Source organism: Lycorma delicatula, chromosome 4 (assembly GCF_047948215.1).
Source record: "Lycorma delicatula isolate Av1 chromosome 4, ASM4794821v1, whole genome shotgun sequence".
Classification (NCBI taxonomy): domain Eukaryota; kingdom Metazoa; phylum Arthropoda; class Insecta; order Hemiptera; family Fulgoridae; genus Lycorma; species Lycorma delicatula.
The window spans coordinates 201732091-201755434 of NC_134458.1; the positions used below are offsets into that span (position 1 = coordinate 201732091).

The window sequence follows — 23344 nt, forward strand, 5'->3', positions numbered from 1 at the left end:
TTTTTCTTTTTTTTCAATGCTTTTTCTTCTGTGCTTTTTCAATTCTTTTTCTTGCAGCAGATAATCCCTTTTTAACATCCAACTGCTGTCAGCTATAATGTACACATTCAATCTCCCTTGGTATTTCTTGGAGGAATGTTCCCCCTGCTCCTCACTTACTGCACAAACATTTTTGGGAAAGTAGTCAAAGTGCTAATCTAGAAAATGTACCTTTAGGCTCAATTTACAGCCTAAATTTTTTAATTTTTCTAACATATTTTGTACAATATTTTTATAACCTTCACCTTTTTTGTTACCAAGAAATTATGTAAGAAACTGTTATCATTGAAGGCTTTCCTAGCTTGTTTTTGTGCTTCCTCCATTTTAGATTCAAATGTTTCATTTTTCATGAGCTTCCTTACATCCTTCTTTTTTGTTTAGCCTCCGGAACCACTGTAAGTTTTTACTTCAGAAGATGAGTGAGGATGATATGTATGAATGTTAAAGTGTAGTCTTGTACAGTTTTCAGGTCGACCATTCCTGAGATATGTGATTAATCGAAACCCAACTATCAAAGAACACTGGTATCCATGATCTAGTATTCAAATCCGTATAAAAGTAACTAACTACCTTAAATGTAGCTTCCTTACATAAGGCCCAAAAAAACATTCTCCTTTATCTTTGTTTCTGATAAACCTGGGAAGTGATTCCGAAGGAACTTGAAACTCTTTTTTTAATGTCTTCACAATTGCTTCATTAACTGTAATGTGATACATTACAGAGTTTTGCACAAAGTATAATTTAGTAATTGCCAACACCCACTTTAAAAATCATAATAGAAGAATATACACATAGAAAAAGTCGGTGATACTGCAATATCAGATAGATTATACCATGGTTAAGCAAAGATTTAGAAATCAACTCATCGACTACAAAACTTACCCTGGAGCAGACATTGATAGCGACCATAATTTAGCGATAATGAAATGTAGATTGGGGTTTAAAAACCTTAAGAAAAAGTTTCAGATGAATCGGTGGAATATAGAGAAGCTTGAGGAAGAGGAGGTAAAGAATATCTTTGAAGAGGACATCGCAAGAGGTCTGAGTAAAAAAGATAAGGTAGAAAATGTAGAAGAAGAATGGGAGAATGTTAAAAAGGAAATTCTTAAATCAGCAGAAGGGAACTTAGGCGGAACAAAGAGAACTGAGATGGATGAACACGGATTCATAATACGAAAGGCAAAGTCGATAGATGGGTGGAATATATTGAAGAGTTATACAGAGGAAATGAATTAGAAAATGATGTTATAGAGGAAGTTGAAGAGGATGAAAGGGGAGAAACATTACTAAGATCTGAATTTGAGAGAGCATTAAAAGATTTGATGGCAGAAAGGCTCCTGGAATGGATGGAATATCTGTAGAATTACCAAGCAGTGCAGGTGAGGAAGCGAGTGATAGGTTATACAAACTGGTGTTTAATAGTTTTAAAAAAAGGGGAAGTTCTGTCAGACTTCAAAAAGAGTGTTATAGTCATTATACCAAAGAAATCAGGAGCAGATAAATGTGAAGAATACAGAACAATTAGCTTAACTAGCAATGCATCAAGAATCTTAACTGGAATTTTGTACAGAAGAATTGAGAGGAGAGTGGAAGAAGTGTTAGGAGAAGAGCAATTTGGTTTCAGGAAGAGTATAGGGGCAAGGGAAGCAATTTTAGGCCGCGGATTAATAGTAGAAGAAAGATTAAAGAAAAACAAGCCAACATACTTGGCATTTATAGACCTAGAAAAGGCATTCGATAATGAAGACTGGAATAACATTTTAAGCATTTAAAAAAAATTAGGGTTCAAATACAAAGATAGAAGGATTGCTAACATTTACAGGAACCAAACAGCAACAGTAATAATTGAAAAACATAAGAAAGAAGCATTAATAAAAAAGGGTATCAGACAAGGATGCTCCCTATCTCTGTTACGTTTTAATCTTTACATAGAACTAGCAGTTAATGATGTTAAAGAAGAATTTAGATCCAGAGTAACAGTACAAGGTGAAAAGATAAAGATGCTATGATTTGCTGATGATACAGTAATTCTAGCTGAGAGTAAAAAAATTTAGAAGGAACAATGAACGGCATGGATGAAGTCCTACGCAAGAACTACCGCGTGAAAATAATGAAATGTAGTAGAAATAACGAAGATGGACCACTGAATGTGAAAATAGGAGGAGAAAAGATTATGGAGGTAGAAGAACTTTGTTATTTGGGAAGTAGAATTATTAAAGATGGACGAAGCAAGAGCGATATAAAATGCCGAATAGCACAGGCGAAACAAGCCTTCAGTCAGAAATATAATTTGTTTACATAAAAAATTAATTTAAACATCAGGAAAAGATTTTTGGAGCGTAGCTTTATATGAAAGTGAAACTTGGACGATCGTTGTACCTGAGAAGAAATTATTAGAAGCTTTTGAAATGGGGTGCTATAGGAGAATGTTAAAAATCAGAGGATGGATAAAAGTGACAAATGAAGAGGTGTTACGGCAAATCGATGAAGAAAGAAGCATTTGTAAAAATATACTTAAAAGAAGAGACCGACTTACAGGCCACATATTAAGGCATCCTGGAATAATTGCTTTAATATTGAAGTAAAACAAATTGTTAGGGAAGGATGTAGGAGGCACACCGAAATGAAACAACTAGCAGTAGATAGGGAATCTTGGAGAGCTGCATCAAACCACTCAAATGACTGAAAACAAAAAAAAAAAAGTTCAAATCCTTGTAAAAGTAGTAACTTTTATTCAGATCTGGGTACTAGATCACAGATATAGGTGTTTGTTGGTGGTTGGGGTTCAATTAACAACATGTCTCAACAATGGTTGGCCTGAGCTGTTTAAACTATATGTTTACCACATCATCATTATATATATTTTATTACATTATATGTATCATTAGACGTTAAAGTCATTAGCAAGTTGCACTCACTAATGACTTTAATTGTTGATGTGACTATAAATAAAAAGATAAAAAACACCTGTTTTCATGAAACTTTATGATTTTCATAAATTAAGTCATTTCATTATGATTTTCTTTTGCATTGATGAATTTTATAAAAAAAAAAGTATTTTAATATTTTGTTTCTACTAAATTTAGTTGACAAATCATTTTTCTCTTTTCATAAACAAATCAGTTTATAAGTTTTAAATAAAAAATGTATTTAAACATTTTTTTTGTATGTGCTTGTACTGTTTCAAAAACCAGTTGATTAGTAAAAGTAGAATCACTTATGTGTACAGCTTATAAGTGTTCTTTGTCCTGGGAAATATGTGTCATCTGGCTGACCTAATTTTTAAACAGTCACTGCAGTTAATTTAAAATATCCTGAGATGCTGTGTTTTATTAATTAATTATGATGTTGCACATGGTTTTAAAGCAAATCACTAGCCTTCTTTAATGCAAATGTCAGCAATTATCACTGTTGACTGATGATATTAATGGTATAATTTTGTTGTAACATACTGCTGATAATAGCAAGTACCTGTGCTAGATATTACACTATTTTTTTAATCATTCAGAGTAGTTTTTGGCTGACAAGGATGGTTCTATTAAACAATTTAACATGATAAAAAAGTTAGTTCAAAGTTTTTATAATAAAAGATTTATGGATAGACTTAGCAGTTGTTCAGTTTTCAATTTAAAAGTTTGTTAGTTGTAAGGTTAGAATTATGATTTTTAGATCTCACTTTTACCATATAAGATTCCATCAAATTTTAGAAGGCTTTCCTTCCACAACTGTTATGAATAGATTTGGTAATAATAATAACAATAAAATTAAAATGCAAGAGACAAAGAAAAGTTTGCCCAAAACTTTTAATTATTTTAAGATCTCCAAATATTTACAGATTACTAATGATACACTGCTTAGATATTTTTGTTTTTGAATGAGTTAATCTATAAAAATTATTCTATAAACTAATTTTATCTACTAATTCTATTAGTAAATAATAAATACAATAGGAAAAATTTACTTTTCCAAAAATTTAATAAGATAAAAGAAACTAGTATCAATATATCTGCAACGGTTTTTTTTAATTAGTATAAAAAATATTTATTTAAACTAGCAACACTTCTGACTTACAGTATTTATGTAATTACCTACCTTCAAACCATTACAATTAGGAAAACTTAAATCTCAGGAATACTTTTTTAAAGAAATATTTAGTTCTTCTATTCATTTTTTATACAAAAATTTATCTGTACATAGTGTAAATTTATTTGGTTTATTTCTGTTAGCATTACACACATAGTAGAAAATGAGTGATATACTTTTTATAGTTAAAAATCAAAGTAAATTATATTTAACAAGTTTTTATATTAAATTAGAAATTTACTTCAGAATTGTTAAAAAGTTATTTTCTGATAAGTTTTTACCATGCCAATAGATAAAGGGTGGGAGAAAAAGAATCCCTTTCTCTACTCAAGTAGTATAGATAAGTGTGGGTTTGGGATTAGTCAAATTTTTGACTCATACTCAGCCTGAGACACTGGAAAGCACAAAAAAAAAGGCTGCTGACCTACATTAGTTAAATCAACAAAAATGCAAACAAATTTTTTTTTAAATTGTTGAAATTACTAATATTTCAACATTCAAAATAAGTTTATTAAATGCACCGTTGTTGGATTATTGCTGAAAATGCTTTAAATTATGAACTATGAAACTCACAACTATTTTATTAGCAATATTTCCTTTAACACAACAAAATTGTATAAATGTTTAATAAAAATAATAAAATGTTAAATACTTCTGCTTTCATTATACTCAAAAATACATCTGTGAATTTATTAAAAAAAGTGTAATAATTTATTGGCCTGGACCCGACAGAGATTTATCCATGAACTTCTTCTTCGCAAAACACAACCACCATTTAGATGGTTTACCATCATCACTGAACACCATTTCACAAACTCTGATTCCCGTTTCTTGACGAACCTGTTGAAGATACTGACGCATAGTATCTGCTTCAATTGGACTCAAAGGTTTTGCATAAACAGAGTTCAATGGAAAATTAGAGTCGCCAGGAATATCGAATTTTGAAATTGCAAGCGAATACATTTCTTGCATACCTTGACTTTTAGTAGCACATTTCTGTAATCGTTTAAGACATTCAGTAACATATAGAGTAATATAAATTAAGACACGGTCCGCTTCATTTTTAATTTCATAAGTCCGAAAAAAGACATTGGCTTTAAAATAATAGACCGCTTCATCAATAATATCCGGCTTCGTATTCACTGAAGCAGCAGGCCCACGGTATTGTGTTCGAAGAGGCAAAATAGCCATATTACCGACACACTTAGTATAATCAGAAACAGTTGAATGATACGCAGGCATCTTATGTAAATAATATTCACAGTTACAATTAAAAATTACACAAACATTCGTCTATAAAAGCGAATTTCTCTAAACACAACAACCCTTCAGCAAAAACAACCTTGTATAACATATACGTCGGCACACCCATGGAAACTTACTCACAGAAGCTATCGATGTTAACTTCGATTGCATATGATCGATTTCTTTCATTTACACATCGATTCGCAGGTCGTTAGTAACGCTGAAGCCTTTCCACTGAACACTGAAATGTCTTTCAGTGCCACCATACACAAGTTTATTGAAATTTAAATTAACGGGAAAATGATTATAACAGTATGATTTCTATGAAATAGTATTAATACTCTCTAGCAATCAATACTGATGCGTGATTGATTAGGAAATTCGTCATTCGAGCAGTTGCATCTCTGTGAGCGTCTTGATGGTGCAATTCTGATTTGTATAAATGTATTTTAATATATCCATCTGGTTGATCTAGCGGTGAGTTCGTCATCGTAAATAAGACGATTACGAAGTCGAGAGTTATAAGGTTCATACCTTAGTAACAAATTCGTATAAAAGTAACTACTTTTATACGGATTTCAATACTAGATCGCGAATACCGGTGTTCTTTGGTGGTTGGGTTTCAATTAACCACACATCTCAGGAACGGTCTACCTGAGATCGTACAAGACTACGCTACGTTTACATTCATACACAACAGCCTAATACATTACGGTGGTTCTGGAGGCCAAACAGAAAAAGATAGAGAGAGAAGTAGGTCGCTTAACTGACATAATTAATGATTTGTATGGTATTTACATACTGCTCCAAATATAGCACAATACATATCTATATTGTGCTATATTTGGAGTTACTCAACACAGTTTAAATTTCAAGTCTGAGAAAGCTTTAAGTGTGTTTCTAGAATTATTTTCAAAATCACTAATTCAGAAAATGCTTGTTTACATAACTAAGTTATTGAAAATATCATTAAATAATTTACAACTAAATTAGACAGTTTTTGATATTCCTAGAACTAATTTTTTTTTTTTCAAAAAATAGATTCTTTATATATTTTATCTTTTTTTGGTTTTTGAATTTACCTTTTTTTTTGTTGTAAAGTACTTTTAGCTTTTGTATTATGTTTGTAATACCTGAGGAAGGTACTGTGTACTGAAACAGTTGTGGTTTTTTTAAATAGAGTTTTTGTGAAAATCAAATACTTATTTTATTTTTTGGTAAACGGATTTTCATCAAGTAAAATAGACATATTAAAATACATCTATTTTAGTAATACATCTATTTACATTTTAGTATTAGATATATAAGTATACTGTCCACTCATCACCATACATAATTATAAACATCAGCATATAAGTATAGTATTAAATATATAAATTGTAGTATTTAGTATACAGATTGTAGTAAAGTAAATAGATTTTCACCCAGTGATTATTTTTTTTAATTTGAATACTTGTTTATTCACATTTTTGCAGGTCACTAAATGTTTCTGTATGGCATGACCCATGATCATAGAATGATCTAATCATTCTATGAGGTTCAGTATGGTTCAGGTATGCAGTTCTCCATTCCCATGGAGAACTGCTGGATTAGATCATGTTCTTCACATGATGCCACAGAAAAAATCAACATGCTTTGAAATCGTCACATAATCAATTCTTTTACCAGTCTCCATGCTTAAGGATTATTTTAATAAATATTACTTGTAACATCAAACTTTCATAATTAAAGGACACCTGGCAAGCTAAGAATGGTCTGTGCTTTTTTGACTCGAATGAATTTTTTACTTGTCTACAACACTTTTCTACTTTGTTGAGATAAGTAAGTTTTACAAAACATTCTTATGTTTTGAAAAAGAAGGTTTAGAATATAAGGATTCAGTTTTAATGAAGTGAAAGGAAGCTTGCCGATTTGAATGGCAAGGGGTTCTAAACTCTTTTGAAATCACTGAGATCTTTTACTTTTAGGAGGTATATGAATTGAGTTTCAATTCAAATTTCAGTTTAAAGTTTCAATTCGTAGAATTTCAATTTTTGTGAATGAAAGGGGGCTAAGGGATATTAGGATAGCCGAGTTGGGATCTCAAGCATTCGAACCATATAAAATTCTTTATTGGTCCTAAGAGATACAATACTTTAAAAACTGTAAATTAAACATTTTTATTTAAAGAGGCCAAAAGTAATGAAGGGCAATCATTGGGAACTGAACCCTGCAACACCAGGGTTGGGTTGAACACAATCTTTCAAAAGATTGATTTAAATAATAGATTTAATTCTTTTTGATTTAATTTTTTTTTTAAATTGATTAATGCAAGTGATGGGGGTAAAAGGGCCTTAAAAGAAATTAACACCATTTTTTCTGCCCTTGACAATGGATTGGGTTTTGCAAAAAGACAGTCAAAATATGGCAATACTTCACTTTCTTATTGAGATTAAAGTGAGCCTAGAAATAAAGAAGTGTAAATATGCAACTATTGAGTTTTTACCGGGCCTCCAGAATCAGAGCTCTTATAGAACCTTAAAGATGAACTTATTTTTCTCTGAAGATCTGGTATGCTCGATCACTGCCACTGTTTATTGAATAGGGTACAGTTCTATAATATTTATTGTGATGAGTTGGATTTATTCCAAACTAATTGTTCTCATTTTAAATGTAAATATTTACCTTTAGTTTCAAATTAATGTAGAATATGTTATTTCAATGTGTAACCCTAATGATGAATTTCTTCATTAGCAATATTAATATTGTGATTAACTTTTGTTGAAATTTCAAGTAGAACTCACCCAGTTATATTTTTATTTTGTCTTACTTTAATTATTTTACTAATTTTTCTTTCAATTTTGTGCTTTAAATATTGATCTTTCCATTTCTAATTTCCTGGCTTTATAGTTATACTGTCTGTAGCACCCTATATAATGGAAAGTGTGCTAATCAAGTTAAACTTCCCCATCTTGATGTTTTATGTAGATCTTATGTTTTATGAACCCTTCTAACACAAAAACATGGTTTTAAGATTGAAAAATTCTGAAGGATGTATGTACATATGAATTGGTTTATTTTTAGCATACTGATATCATATGAATTTGGATGCAATTTGAAACAATGATTTCCATACATGGGGATTAATGTCAATTAATTTTGATCACAATTGGTCAAAGGAATAGGGAAGTATGGACTTTATGGGTCTTGTATCTCAAAATTTTACATAAAGTAGTGAACGTTTTTACATATTTTAATGGTCCTTAGGTAGCTAAGATACATTTTAATGGTGTTTGATCTTATTCAAGCATCCCATAATGGAATGGGGACAAGAAATCCTTTGCCAGAAAAGTTTACAAGTCAGTCAGATTTTTCTTATCTTCTACTTATCATTGAGTTTTGTATTTCTTTTTCTTTAATTTTACTTATTTCTTTAGAATATTTATTTATTACCAAGGTGAGAACAGCAACATCAGACACTGAAGATGGTCACAATGACAATTGAGGATGTTTTGAAGTAAGTTATTAAAAAATGTTTTATTGTAAAATTTGTTTTTTTTTTACTATTACAAAAGTTTACATATTTGAATAAATAATCATAAAATACCATAACAGAGACATAGCAAATTTATTTACCTATTTATTCCTGAAAGAACAGGCTGGCACTAAATTATAGTTTCTTACTGGTAGGATGGTCTTGTAGTGCAAGAAAGGATAATTTTCCTTTTTTCTAGTCTCAGTTTTGTTTATTATTTTCTTTGTTAATTGTTCATGTACTTCCCTTATATTCATCCTCCATAGCCTTTTTTTTTTTAAATTAATCTAATTCATCTTCATATTGTTTTATGTTATTGTATGCATATTTAAATGCTCTGTATATCAAATTATAGAAAATATTACTTTTATGAGTTGAAGGATGATTTGACTTCCTATTAATTGTAATCCAATTTACAGTAGATTCCTATATAGACATGTTTGAATATTTCCTTTGCTTTTCATTAAAACATAATCTTTCTTCATTAGATCTTTCTATCACCTAGATAAAACAGATCTTCCTTCATTAGATCTAAAAAGCTAATGATGGAAGATCTAAAGATCTTTCTTCCTTTTTGTTATTTAAAGGTTAATTGTTTTATCATCTTCCAGTTCTATAGTAAATTTTATATTTTTGAAGAAAGCATTTTGATCCTTAAAAATAATTAAAAAATAAATTTAATATTGAAATGGATTTATAGGCAACCTTCAGTAAATAACCCTACAATGCATATGAGCCAGTCTCAAATATATCATCTCTTAAAAAGAAGTTTATGATACACACTAAAATCAGTATAGTGAGAATTTATCATGTATATATTGCCTTAATATTCACACAGAAAGAAAACAAAAATTTTTTTTTTATTGAAAATTGGTAGTGGACCGTAGTCATCAAATACAAATTATTTACACACTGTGGAAAAATTTGAGTTAGTTTCTCATGAAAAAATATTAAAAATTTGGTGAATTATATGAAGATCACTGGATAATTGCTGAGCAGTACATATGTCCTCACTCTAAATTTAATTTTCAAATATCTCGCACCGGCTTCCATGGCGCAGTTGGTAACATCTAGGCCTTTCATCTGGTGGTGCTGGGTTCAAATCCTTGTCAGGCACAGCATTTTCATACTCAACATTTCCATATGCCATGCACAAGCTTCAGTCTTATGTGGTGAAATCATAAAGCAAAAATATCACTTTATATCATTGATTCCCAAAGTGGTCGAGGTGGACCCCCAGGGGTCCACGGGAGACTCGACGGGGGTCTACGTTGGCGTGACAAAAAAATGGGGGTTCACAATTCGTAAGCGGGAGTCCACGAAAATTCATCTGGTTTCGATAGTGAAGAACTAAAATGTTGGCTTCACTTTGCGTATTAATCTAGGCGGATAATGTTTTGAGAAGCTCAGCGACTGTTACTTGTAAAAACTTGCATATTCCATATTCAGTACAACGAACGTGTCGAGACTTGCAAAGCGCCGCCGTTGCCGTTGCCGCTGCCGCCGCCGCCGTCCGCAACGCTTGTTCAGACGTGCAAAGGGACTAAATACAACTTGTGGTGTGTGTGCTAGCAATCTTGCATGAACTTGTTTGATTCTTCACTAATATAAATACGATTGCCAAGGATAAACGTTACTCATTTGTTTCCGGAATTTCGAAAAGAAAAGTGAAGTGAATAGATGTTAGCGTTTGCCAGTGTCGGAAATAGTAGTAAGTACTTGCTTTTTTGTTATACTTACTTTTATTTTATTTATTTATTTGACGATTTATTGTACACGTCAGTAAACAAAAAATGCACAAATTACAAAAAATACGTAGGTACAAAAGGCGAGGCTTATTCCTAAAAGAAATCTCTTCCAACCCACCTGCGATAAAGATATATTTATGTTGTAATAAGTATATTTGTAAGGTTTGCGTGTAGTAGGTAAGTATTAAAAATTAAATACTGAACAGAGCCATTATTAGAGACTTCCCTAAAAGAACAGAAAGCCGAGAAAGGTTGAATTTTTTGTCCCTACTTTATTAGTAATATTTTTTTTACCCGACTGTGTGGTGGTTCACTAATAATTATATACATTTATACAAAGTGTTACAGAATAAGGGCTACAATCGGGAAATGTTATGTTCAGGATCAGTTTTTAAGTCGATTCTAATAGTGTGTTTTTATATATCTGAAAAAAAATTTAGACCAAAACTTAATAAAAAATCAGTAAAAAGTGGTCAAATCACAATATTGAAACGTCGCGCGCGGCGCGGGGGCTACGCTACCTACGCGACATCACAATATTGTAATGTGACCACTTTCTACCGTCTCCGTTTAAGGATTTATTAATTTTTGGTCTAAATTTTTTTTCAGATATATAAAAAACTATTGGAATCGACTTAAAAACTGATCCTGAACATACCATTTCCCGGTTGTAACCCTTATTCTGCAACACGTTGTATATTTTCATAAATTGTACCTGTCTTTACATACTCGTAACGTGCATCAAAGTAATAAATAAATTATTAAAATCGCAGAGTTGTGATATCAAAATATTGGTTATTTAAAAGTATTTTCTATAGAATTTACAGAAATATATCAAAATATAATTAATGAAAAAATGTTTTATATCACATTAAAATCGGTTCAGCCATTTTCATAAAACTTTATTATGGATCTTACGGATTTATTGCTTTTAATAATTAGAATCAGTTTGCCGCCGGTACTATATTTCATTGCAATAATTAATTAATCCTATTCTGTTAAAATAATCATATCCTGTTAAGTAAGACCGCCTTGAGATTACTAAAACAAAGTTTTTTTTTTTTATTTACCGGTGGGTAACTGATACGAAACATGGCTGAATCTAAGAAGAAATGTCGACTGTACAGTGTTGATTATTTAAAATTTGGATTTCTTCCATCAAAGGCAGACAAGCGATTGCCTATATGCCTTTTGTGCAGCAAAATTTTGAGCAACGACTCTATGAAACCATCGAAGCTCGAAGATCATCTAAGAAGGTGTCATCCTGATAAAATAGGTAAAGATTTGAAATATTTTCAAACATTGAAGGAAAAATATGAAAAGAGACCTACCGTGCACAGTATGTTCGCTTCAACGTCTGAAAGTAACGATGATGGCTTGCGGGCATCGATCGTACAATATTTCATTACTTATAGCGAAATCTGGAAAACCGCACACCATTGGAGAACAGATAATTTTACCCGCTGTTGCAAGAGGTTTTAAAAACTGTTCTGGACAAATCTCCATTTGACATACTCAAAAGAATTCCTTTGAGTAACAACACTGTACAAAGACGTATTGATGAAATGAGCTCTGATATTGAAAGTTTCTTGTGTAATTATCTGCAAACAACTCATTTTTCTATTCAACTGGACGAGTCAACTTTACCTGGTAATGAAGCATTATTATTGGGATATTTTCGATTTGTTATGGACGAAGAAATTCATGAAGAATTACTACTATTCGCGAAAACTTTGGAGACGGACACTAAAGGTGAATCAATATTTAATGTCCTGAGTAATTTTTTAACGAAAAATCAATTTCATTCACAAACGTCATTTCGGTGGCAACAGATGGAGCTCCTGCCATGGTCGGGCGATATCGTGAGTTTATAAGCCATCTTAAAAGAATTATACCAGAGGTAACTGCAATTCACTGTGTCATCCACCGACAACACCTAGTAGCGAAAAATCTGAATGATAGATTGCACCAATCTATCTTGTAATTAACTTGTAATTAATGCTGTTAACAAGATAAGAAGCAATGCATTGAATACGCGTTTATTTGCCCAATTGTGCGATGAAAATGATGAAGACTTCCACCGATTGCTCTTACATACTGAAGTACGCTGGTTGTCGAAAGGTGCATGTTTAACAAGATTTTACTCACTTTTTGAATCAGTTTTAGAGTTTCTGGATGGTAAAGATTCAGATTTAAAAGAAACCCTGATCACTTTGAAAGCTGACATCGCGTATTTGACAGATTTGTTCAATAAATTTAATGACATTAACTTACAATTACAAGGGGACAGTCTCAATTTAATAAAAACAAAGGGTGTAATTTTATCATTTCTTGGAAAATTGAAATTTATGAAGCAAAATATTAGTCGGCGCCTATTTTCCCAGTTTTCAAACTTAGGTAGAATGCCTTGATGAGGATATTCAAACATATGTTCAACATTTAATTGCCCTGCATGATGACTTCAAAATCAGATTTGAAGATATTCTGACGATGGAAATACCACCATGGATCATAAATCCATTTGATGAAACGGAAGTGAAGAATGTGATATTACAAGAGGAACTACTCGAGCTTAGCACTAATGAGGAGCTGAAGGTGAAATTTAAAAGAGGGTATCAAACATTTTGGCTGCAGGCAGAAATACCAGATAAATATCCTGGACTGTGGGGAATTGCGAGGAAGCTTTTGATAGTGTTTCCCTCGTCATATCTTGTCGAAAAAAGTTTTAGTGTCGTTACAAACCTTTTATAAAAAAAAAGGAGCAGATTCAATATCACAGAACGGGGAGATTTTCGCTTATTCCTAACAAAACTGAAGCCAAATATTGATAATTTGCTGTCAATCCATCAAGTACATCCCTCCCATTAAAATTGTAACTATTTTGTGACTGTCATTGTAGAAGTTAGATTACGTTATTAATGTTTAATTTTAATTACATTACAACAATTTTATTATATTACATTGCAATATGATAACGATAATAATTAATAGCGTAATGATTACATATTTGAATAAAAGCAACACAAAAAAATATACTATTTTTCTTTTGCTTTTTACCACTCTGAATGGGAAGTTTTCTAAATAAAATAAGTGAGAATCGATTGCTTTCTTGTGTTGTGATTAGTTGTCAAAAATGTAAAGTTGGATGGAAGCTTTTTTTTTGATCGGCCAACTTTACTTTTTTGACATCCACTCACAGCACAGTCAATCAAAAATTAACCGATCAATTCTCACTTTTTTTTCGGAAGCTGTTAGTTCGTGGAACTCAGCCGTAACGCAAATTTTCATAGTTAGATCTAATCTTCACATTTTCCGTCGACTGGAAATATGGTAGAAATGTAGCTGCAGGGGGTCCACCGGAACCAGCAAAATTTTGAAAGTGGTCTATGAGAAAAATAACTTTGGGAACCTCTGCTTTATATAGTACATGATTTATTTAATAAAATTTTTGTTAATTTGTCAGCTAATTTAGGATAGTTTCTTAGTTTCTCTTTGCATTAAAAACTGCAAAAAACCTGATTATTTATATATCTGTTAACTAATCACCTTAAAAAAAAAAAATAGGAGAGAATTGAAATTTGATAATAAATGCAAGAATTGAAAGATAAAAATTTGTTTTCTTCAACTCTCTTTTCTTCAAAGTTACTGTTGCTCTAGAATTGGTCCTAAACATTTTTTGTTTTCATTAATATGAAGCAGTTAGTAACAACATAGCAGTAATGAGTACATTAGTGGGTACATCAATAACTCGTGTAATATTAAAATACATTTTTGCTTCAAAGAGAAATTATGATAAAAGTATAACAGATTTTCCATTGTCGACTCTTATAACCTTGTAATCTGTAAATTGTGTAATTTGAATCTTTGAAAATAAATCATTTTATTTTATTTTATTCTCTTCATATATGTAAAAATCAGTTGTGACGGAAGAATTCCTATATAAAATTATTTGTCAGCCCAAACATTGATCTGAATGTTTAGGAAAGAGGAAGTATACTGCTTCTTGAAATAACAAAGGAAAATCTAACTTATTAATTCTGTTTTCAGTATAATGTCAGGTACATAAATACCAAATTAAACCCCTTTCTAATTGCTAATTCAGTAATTATTTTACGAAAAATCATCAGGTAGAGGTTTTGAACGGTTATAGTTTTTGATAAATTTAAAATAAATTTTTAATGGAGAAAGATTCCTTATAATTTTATTGAAGAAAAAGATAATTTGATATATGAAAGTTACTCAAAAAAATATTAATACAGTTATGGCTATCCAACCCAATGACTTTTTCTTTAGACAAATAAATAAAACTGATAACATCATTAATGGTATTAGTTTATATAGAATATAAGAGAGAGTGAACGGATTATCTTTTATATGTCATTCTTTTTTTAAATGTGTGATTTTATCTTACAACTTTGTTTCAAATCTCTGCACTACATCATTAGTGAAATTGTCAGACATTTTTTGCGAAATCCGTTAGATGTCGCTGGAATATTTACCTTGGTTATAATTTTTTGGGCTGTGGCCTTTAAGAAACTTGTTTGTTTTTAACAATTACGTTAAACTAAAACGACCTATGTATTTCGGTTAAAGAAGTGTAAGTGATTTTATAAATTGTTATTTTAAATATTCTTCCTATAAGTTTACGTTAATGGGATAATAGGTATTATGTACGTTTTGGTAAGTTTGTATTTTTCTATTACAAGATTTTTGATTGTGTCAGATTTATTGATACAGCTTTATTACTCTGCTAATGTGTTTTTTCATATATGTGGTAAATAATTAACATTTATTAAGATTTACGTCCTATTTAAAATTGGACGTTAATAACCTCAAAGTTTGCTTTGTACGAAACTAATCTTAAAGTTTATCCATTTCCGCGATTTTTTTTTTAAAGAAAAGATAGCACATTTTTAACATAAATATAAATATTTTGATTTTTTGTGGTATTTTTTACGGTGGTTTTGTATTACTTTTTTAAGTTGTCTGGGATTGATTGATCATTAGTGTAATTATAGAAAATATTAGTCATTCATTACTGATAATGCCTATTAGTCATTATTAATATAGAGGACATATAAAGAAGTTTTAAATCAGCCCTAAAAAAATAATAGTAAATGAAACATATTTTTCTTGTAATGGTGAAAAAAGTTTCATTTTATTTGAAAATGTTTTTATTCTCTATGAGAATAAACTTGACTAGATACAGGTGAATAAATTTGAGTACTCTGGTAGAGGAATGAGTTGTTAAAATTGTTTGTACCATATTTTTGGTTTTATCTATAGCCTGATTTTGAATGTTAAGACTTTTAATAAATATTCTTAATTGTGAAGTTTCAATAAGCTGTTTAATTAAACAGCTGAGGTATAAATTATTTGTTCATTTAGTTTTATTTACTTTTTTCTTGTGTGACGTTTTAATTTATTCACAGTAATCAGTTAGTCACTTGGTTTATTGTTTGATCTAGAATGTTTTATAATAATTAAAAAAAATATTATAATAATGGGTTGTATATAAAGGATTTTAAAAACTACAGTTTAAATGTTCAGTTCCAAACATTATTTTAGAGAACTATGATTCATGTTAGTCATGAAATATACACACAAAACACAAGACTACAGTTCATTTATGTTCATACATATCATTCTCATTCATCCTTTGCAGTAATACATTCATACCTTTGCAGTGATTACAGAGGCTAAATAGAAAAAAAAGAAGTTGAACGCACCAAATTTAACAAAAACAACTTACTGATGTTACTCAAAGTGAAATAGGTTTCCTTACCTCTTTACAATGAGCCTCATAAAACTTAAAAATTCTTTAAAATGACTGACAATTGGTAACATTTCTGTAAATGTTGAATACTGTCAGTTAGCACTGATTATTTTGTAAATATTCATTCCTACTGAAAAATCAGTGTTGTATGCAAGAATGTATCTGCTGTTAGTAGTACAATTAACAGTTAGTATTGTTATTGTGATCTTAGTTTTGTGGTACCATATTTTACCTTAAGTAGGTTGTAAATATAAAATGTTAAAATTATTAATTATAAATAGTATATTAATAGATGCACTTATAAAGTGATGCGCCTGCTGTCTGCCTGTCTCAGAGTAACTAAACTGACAGTTACAATTCTAAAAGTTAGATTCATTCTAAAAAGTTACAGATATTGGCGTCTGTAATACCATTGAAGAAGGAATTGTGTTGTAGTTCTTAAAATATCTTCAGAAACTTATTTTTATATTAAGTGAATTTTTAATATTATTTTTATTAAAATTTTAAATTATCTTGTTTTGTGGTATCTACAAGTTTAACAAAAATTATTAATATCACAGTACTTACTTTCTTGAACAGATGCTGTTTTGTTCTTGTATTGAGCACTCTGAGAGCTCTATTTTGTTGAGTAAAGAAGAAAATAATTGGTAAGTTTGCTTTTTCTGAAAGGCAATTTATAAGTATATTGATGTGGAAGAAATTTGTATTATAGTTGTTTTAAGACACACTCAAAGAAAGTGATTTTATATTGTATGTAATTATTTTTGTTTGTTTTTTCAGGTCTTGATTTTCATTAATTACAATTTATGGCAGTACTTGTGCAGTAATTTTATGGCATGTTTATTGTTATATTGATGTAATCTGCTATCCTGCATTTTGACTCATAAGCTTTGTTTGGTGATGGTTGCAGTTGATAGTGCTGCATTTAACGTTGGATGTGCTTATAAAAACAGGTGTGGTTTAAATATTTATTACTTACAGTATACAGTTTTCTTAAATATTATTAAGTTAATTAATCATTATCATACATGTTTCAGTCTTTTATTCTTGGCTAAAAGTAATTTTTTGTCATTAAGTTTGAAAACCATTATCTCAGAATTATTTTCTCTATTTGTTATTTTGTGTTTATTAGATATTTGGGTAGGTAGAAAAGATAATTTTTGTATTTTCAGTTATGTAGACATATTTAAACGTGTATTAGTTTAATCTGTGTGTACTCATATACTAGCACAATCATTACATTTTATTTTGTATATTTGCTCAGATTATTTGTATCATTACTTTTACCGTTAGCTTACAAAAATAGGATGTCAGATTGGATCTTGTCCATTAAGTGGCAGCATTTGCATTTTTTTGTGAATAGTGTAAATGTGCCATGGTATAAGCTGGAATAACATCATTGTTGCATATTCCTGGCAGCAACACAGTGACTGGCCTGCTGGCTGCGATTTGATGGCACCAGATTATTTTTAAAGTAATAATAATCCAGTATTTGATTGATTACAATGTTAGTGCTTATGTTTATTTTTTAAATTGGTATTTTTAACTATTTAATAATAAACTTACACTATACAAAAATAAACATAAGTAAATGAAATAAAAAAATAAAAAATGAGGAACTAAGAATATTATATGCCTATAATACAGAACAATTATAATGTAGAAAATACAAAATATGAAGGATAATTTATTCGGGCAGTATAAATTCCACAATACACTGAAGAATTTTTTCAAATAAATCTTCATTTTGATAATGCTGCCGTCACGAACCATTCAACCAAGTATGAATCTATTATCAGTTGGCTTGCTCTCCATTGTTTCTTTTTCCAATTTTTAGTCTTCACCCACACACTTTCATTTGTTTGAATGTGAGCTTGGGTTTGTGGATCAACAAAATGTAATGTGTGATTCATTGCCTGCTATACAAAAATGCTGCCGTGGAGCACCATATGCTTCCCATTCAAGGGTGCAATGTATTGTCGGATGATTGGCAACAACATTTCTGTGGATCTTTCTGGCACTGCTATGGGAAAATAATCTCTTGTTTCTTGACCAATTCTGCCAAACACCCATTGATGAGACAATACTTTTCCTGTTTTGTATTTTTTGTTAGTGAAACAAGTTTCTTCAATTTCGATGTGCATCTTAGGTCCACCAATCACTAGCGGATTATGAATAAATGAGTAACCAGCAATAAATGAATAACATGACAGTGCAAAAACATAATTGTGATTTGATGAGCCATATTCCTCGTTTCAATTATTTAGACTGATAACAGTCTTTTTGGATCAAACCCAATGCTCTTTACCTCAAGTGTGTAATTCCATTTCGTTTCCATCAGGACGTAACTGTAGATTGTGTAGAACACATTTGTTTTGCAAGAATTGTAAACAGTCTGCGTTGTAATAGATTATCTTGAAAGTACGTGTAGAAATTTTATGTTTGGTGTTTTTAGTTGGTACCAACTGAATTCAGTTATTTACAAATTAATTTCATGGTCACTGTACCTAAAGTTGTATCACTAATGACAGAAACACGATAGGTGATAACTTATTATATAAATACTGATGAGGACTAACAAATTGAGTCATCCGTTACTTTACTGCATTAACACGATCACACAAACTGCAGTAAAATCTCACATTACTACAAAACAACAACTGTGTTTTTATGCTGAACACTGTATAAAGAATTTGATTATGGCACAGTGGCAGTGGTAATGATGTGCCATGTTGCTTTGATGTCCTTCCATTCTATACTGAGATGCATTTACAATATTCCCAAAAAATGCAAGTGCTGCCTCTTAAAGGAAAAGATCCATCAGATCTTTGTTTTACCAGTAAGTGTTATAGTTCATACTAATAAGAATTAAACATTTTAACTATTCTATGTGTTATGTTTATATTAATGAGTTAAATAAAAAAAAATAAAATTAGTAATTTATTTATAAAAAATTACATTTACCTTTTTCAAAACTGACCATAAAACTGTTTTTGAGATATGCAGACTATTACTTTGGTATATATAAAGTCTGTTTTATGTTTATATGTTTCCATTTTTAATAAATAACCTTAATCTAAAAGGTCTAACCAGTCTATTAAAATTAAATAAAGTTTTCATTTTAGAAAAGCAAATCTATTGATAAGTTTTTTACTAAGTATATAAAACTGAATTTTCTGTGTACTTATTAAAAAATGCTGATGTACTTAAAAATTTTTCAGTTGATGCTTTCAACATTTTTTTTGTATTCTAACTGATTTTTTCTATTATTCTCAAATAGTTGAATCATTATTATTGAATTTAATGATTATTTTATTTATGATTATGGATTTTAACTACTTATCTTTTCTTATTTATAAACTATATTCTTTGTAATGCTGATCTGATCAAATAAATGCTGTAGCAGTTCCTTTGTATTTTTTTTATCGATTTATTACTTTATTTATTGCCAGTGATGTGATCTGTATAATGTATAATTTGTTCTAATCTTATAAAAAGATTTATTTATTTATTTTTTTAAACTAATCTTATGTTTTAATTTCATCTGTTGAAATTAAATCTTTATTTGTTTGAATGCTCCATGATAATTTTAGTAAATAAAAACTTATTTTAATAAAATTTTTGCTAATTTTTGATATGTTATGATTATTTTATGTGGACTGTCACTTACTTATCCCTTTCTAATAAATAAAACTTAGTAATTAATAATAAAACTAAGTAGATTAATCACCAATTATAGTAATTGAACAGAACTCACCAATTTTGGGAGGTTGCTTTGGATTCTAAATCATCTTCAGTCTTGATTATTGCAGTTTTCGCATAATATAAATGCAGCAATGTTATTTTCTTATTACAATAACATTTTTTTTAAAAATTAATAAATAGGCTGACTGGTTACTACTTCTAAATCTGATCATGGACTGAACGGCTGGCAGTCAGCTTACAATGGAGTTTATTGATGCTCTTTTGCGGGGTGGTTGGACTGGGGTCCCTACTTTAAATCCAAAATGGCAGGTTCCAAATCCAAATTTTGAAGTAAACACCATTTAAAGATTTTTGAGTGGTTCAACTAGCTTTTTTGTACACCAATAGTCAGAACAGTTGGAAAGCCGAGTAATGATGACTGTTACAGTCTTATAATTGAGAGGTTTTGGGCTCGACTCATCATATTGATTTTTAGCTCTATGTTTTTATCTTATATACACATCAATGAAGATGATTTTAAAATCTTTTTATTTTATTTTGAAGCAGTCTGCTAGAGGTCATACCAATATCATTTCCTTTTTGCTTGTTCTTTTTTCCATATTTCCCTCATTTTCTTGGAGTGCACCGGATTTTCCTACATTCTCTTTCATAAATGAGTTTTTATTATATAGTATTTATAAGAATGTGGAAAAGAAAATATATGAATTTTATGGTTGCTGATTATTATTTTATTAGAATATAACAATTATTAACCTAGCAAATAAATTTTGTTTTATAAAACTTGTTTTTTTTTTCAGCTTCCCTGTTACAATATATATATGTAATTAATTATAATATCATAACCACCAAATACAGTCAATAAATGGTAAGAAAACTTACCCAAATGGAGCGCTTTCAAAGCTAAATTACTTCATTTTTAGCATTTAATCTTGTAAAAATTACAAGATTATACATAAAATATCAGCATATATTACTTCTATCCTATATAATACTTCTTAAACTATTTATTATGATAATAGTACCAGCAATTTAAATCAAGAACTATTGTATTCAGTTTGTCTTTTCATTAATTTATTATTACTTTTAAATTTACAAATATAGTATTTTTCTAGTACATTCCTCTATTATTATTATTAATTACCTCCACTACCTCTAAATTATGATACACGTCATTAATTGTGTGTTTATTTTTTAATTTATATTTGGTGGTTTTGGTATTATAATTAATTATATTGTATTATTTGATACAGTGGATGATAGTATGTTTGAAAACAAAATTACTATTATTATTTTGTATATAATAATAAAAATCTAGAGCATGAATGCTATGGATTGTAACATTCATACTGAAAAATTGAAAAAAAAAATAAAATAAAATAAATTTATTTCAACTTCAAGTTTTACAAAACAAAAACTGTTTGTTATGTAATTTTTAAAATTTATTTTTCCTTGTGTCACCTGTTTCGTTTATTTATAAAGATTTTTAGATTGATGATTGTTAAATTGAAATAAAAAAAAAAATCATCAGTGAGCATGAAATTCATATAGTTTTTTCCAGATTCTTAATATATTATTACTATAATTACTATATTATAAAAAATCATCTGTGTTAGTGTATATCTAAGAAAAAAGCAAACGTTAGAAAAAAGTCATGAAAAGTCAGAACCTGTGATATCTGAGTTATAAGATGGAACGCTTGCCACTTGGCTACTGCCGCTATTCTGAATGAAGATATATAAATAAGCTACTTGAACCAATCAAAAATCATTAAACTGAGTTTACTTCAAAATGGAGCTAAGTTGGAAGCTGCCATTTTGGATTTAAAGTAGAGACTCCTTCCTCTTACTCTGCAAAAGGACTTCAATATACAACTTTATAAGCTGATCGCCTACCTCTGAGAATGTAAAATCAGATTAGCTGACATAGCGGATAGAATTTTCTCTTAATATTCTAACTATTTATGTTAATTTTGCTATTAAACTTTTGAGGGATTCTAATTTTATACTTAAATTTAAATTTGTAAATATATTTCTTTTAGTAAATTAATCTGTTACTTCGCACTTTTCATCTCTGACTTTGTTTTGGGTGTGAGGTAATTCAAGAGGCATCCATCTTTAATTAAACTAATTTAATTAATTCTCTGAGAGTAGTGAAGTGGTGATATTCATTATATAGCTTGAACAAAATTAAGATGTCATTTGTAGACCTGATTATCAACTGCGTTTTATTGGACTCAGCATTTTAATGCACAACAGTATATTTGGTCGGTTGAAAAAGGTCACTCACTCCACTCTTAATGTTTTGTATTTTAAGCCTAGTGTGGGATGGGATGCTTGTTATTCTTAGATGGCTATGTTGTTTTTAGAAGCAATTTATGATTTACGTCAGGTTGCCTGCAACCACTATGGTTGTAGCACCAATATACGCAGTATCATTTCTCCTTGTTCTAATTCATTATTATTTAATTAATCAAATTTAATATTATTACTGTTAATTTTGAGTGGGGTTGTAAATTATTTTTTATCTTTGTATATTATTTATTATTCATTACACTTTCTTATTTTAAATAGATTGTTTATATGTTCTTGTTGAAATATCATATTATTCTTTTATTTGGCACTTTACCTTTTTGCTGACATATTTCGATTATTTATTACCATATTGTCATCTTTTTGAGAAGTGTATGTTATTGATTCTGCTGTGAACTGAATTTATATTTAAGTTGCACTTCAACTGGAGTTTTGTTTTCCAAATGAGACTGTAATCCATCTAAAATGAGGCTGAATGAGTCATGTAGAACTTTTAAAGATTAAAATGTAATTAATTGATCTTGTTATGTGTTTAATACTGTAATTTACAATCATGAGAAGAGATATGTTAAAATGGTGTACAGAATGAGGATTAATTCTCACTGCACAACCTTTATTAAAAAAAAAAATCTTCAACAATTACAGAAATTTCTAGATACATGTAAATGTATCATTGAAGTATAGTTGAGATAAGATGAAGGGAAGCATTGTAAAAAATATCTCTTATAATATTTTTTAGTTAATGTAATAAACTTGGCTAAATATGCATTGCAATTGTTAAATTAATAAAAACTATGATCCACTTGACAGAAACTGTTGTATTGCTTTTCAATATAATTATTGTAATATGTTTGTGATGCACTTGTACCAATGGCCTACAGAAGAAGTAGCCTACAGTGAATTTTTTATGATTGTTTTCACACTG

At 29.7% G+C, this 23344-nt stretch overlaps 2 protein-coding genes across 4 annotated transcripts in view; one reads left to right on the forward strand and one right to left on the reverse strand.

Annotated features, from left to right (window-relative positions):
- Nucleotides 1–3803: 3803 nt before the first annotated feature.
- Nucleotides 3804–5511, reverse strand: Arpc3A (Actin-related protein 2/3 complex, subunit 3A). The gene has a single exon (XM_075365008.1). It carries the CDS (start codon nucleotides 5362–5364, stop codon nucleotides 4834–4836), a length of 531 nt encoding a protein of 176 aa, XP_075221123.1. The 5' UTR covers nucleotides 5365–5511; the 3' UTR covers nucleotides 3804–4833.
- Nucleotides 5512–15109: 9598 nt separating this feature from the next.
- Nucleotides 15110–23344, forward strand: part of Arms (Ankyrin repeat-rich membrane spanning) — a 310321-nt gene continuing 302086 nt past the window's right edge. For 2 of the 3 annotated variants that reach the window (XM_075365014.1, XM_075365013.1), the window contains exons 1-2: nucleotides 15110–15309; nucleotides 17186–17358. The gene's annotated coding sequence lies outside the window, so the exon portion shown is untranslated. The remainder of the gene's footprint in view (nucleotides 15310–17185; nucleotides 17359–23344) is intronic. The other variant, XM_075365015.1, reaches the window with a different exon arrangement.